The following is a 1,405-nucleotide window of genomic DNA, read 5'->3' on the forward strand; positions in this document are numbered from 1 at the left end:
ATACTCCAGTTCTGAAACCTCCTATTTTAAGAAAAACCTGTCTTTGCTCTTGAAGATGCTTTTGACACTGGGGTTCTCTCTGTTTCCGATGACCCTGACACTGGATACGCAGAGATAAATGTGTGAGAGAAACTAAGTGCAAGCAGAACATATTTTAGACTTTCAGCAAACAAAACCATAATCTGTTTACTGCTCAAGATTTTAGAGGGTGAGATGTTTAGCATTGCAGCCTCCAATCCTTCGTCCTCCTCCATCACTATAAGAGACAAAAAAATAATTGTATACAAAAATCAAGGATCAATCGGAGGAATATTTAATTTTTAAGGCAATATTTGCCCTGTCATCTTAACACTTTTAATGCACCATTCTTTATTGCTCACCCAGAGATGTATCTGGTTCACTGGATGGTGTGTTGGTTTGACTGGAGGAGGACTGTTGTCTCTTGAGCAGGTACTGCTGCAGCTTCTTCATCCTGGTCCCAGGAAGGCAGSTCTTCTTCASTATGAAGSCAGCATAACCATCTTCTCTACCATCCCATATTTCCTTCCACGTGCTCTTGGCCCGAGAACCAAAACCAACCAGCTGGTCATGTTCAGAACAGGCTGCTGTAACATCATCTCTGCTGGCTTCATATTCCAGGGCATCTTTAATTTCTTTAAAACTGAGAGCATATTTCACAAAAGTAAGGAGGCTTACTTTGCTAAGGCTCTCAGTTATACAGATCCCAGCTTCCTCCTCCTCCTGAAGGTTTCTGATGAGGTACAAAGTGTAACCTGCATCATTTTCTAAGAGCCATCGGAAACTCTTCCCTTTATATTTTCCAAATTGGAGGCTGTAATCTCCCAGGACCTCTGACACATCTGTGACATCCCCTCCTCTTTCCCGGACCACAGTCAAAGCATTCTGCCGCACAACATCCTCTCTCTTGGGCTCAGACTTGTCCCACAGACTGGGATTATTTTTTATYTTCTTGGCCTCAGGAGAGGGATCCTGGAGAAGAAAGCCAAGGGGTCCCTTGCGGAAAACCACACTTAGTCTCCCTGGATAAAAAATGGTCTTCTGCATTTTGACCTAGTATGGAGCAAAAAAGGATGGATCAGGTGTTAAACAAAATACTTTAAAAACTTTGAAATACATTTTCTTTAAATGTTATGATTAATACATTAGAGCTAATCAATGTAGAAGAGTACATTTTAATTAAATTCCAATTTTATATGAAATATAAATAAAACAAGGTTTTGTTGTGGAAAAAAATATTTTATCTAGAGTCTGGAAGAGGCCTAATTAGAAATGTATTAAAACAAATACAGCCAAAGACAGGAGGGACATAAGATATAATTTTTATCTATGTTTTTATTTACTTCTGCTGTAATCAGATCCCCATTTACGAGTATAATCTGATTTA

The 1,405-nt window shown here is 39.2% G+C and overlaps 1 protein-coding gene across 2 annotated transcripts; it reads right to left on the bottom strand.

Moving 5' to 3' along the window:
• Positions 1–6: 6 nt before the first annotated feature.
• LOC103461572 (uncharacterized) lies at positions 7–1,197 on the bottom strand. Of its 2 annotated transcripts, XM_008403843.2 has the most exons (3): positions 381–1,197; positions 191–256; positions 7–100 (listed from the first exon to the last, which is right to left on the bottom strand). In XM_008403843.2, the coding sequence occupies exons 1-3, from the start codon at positions 1,063–1,065 to the stop codon at positions 27–29; spliced, it is 825 nt and encodes a 274-aa protein (XP_008402065.1). In that variant the 5' UTR covers positions 1,066–1,197; the 3' UTR covers positions 7–26. The 2 variants fall into 2 exon arrangements, with proteins under 2 accessions (XP_008402065.1, XP_008402064.1); XM_008403842.2 differs by having other exon boundaries at positions 7–256; positions 381–1,194.
• Between the last annotated feature and the right edge of the window lie 208 nt (positions 1,198–1,405).

The sequence above is a fragment of the Poecilia reticulata genome, unplaced genomic scaffold, assembly GCF_000633615.1.
Source record: "Poecilia reticulata strain Guanapo unplaced genomic scaffold, Guppy_female_1.0+MT scaffold_2390, whole genome shotgun sequence".
NCBI lineage: Eukaryota > Metazoa > Chordata > Actinopteri > Cyprinodontiformes > Poeciliidae > Poecilia > Poecilia reticulata.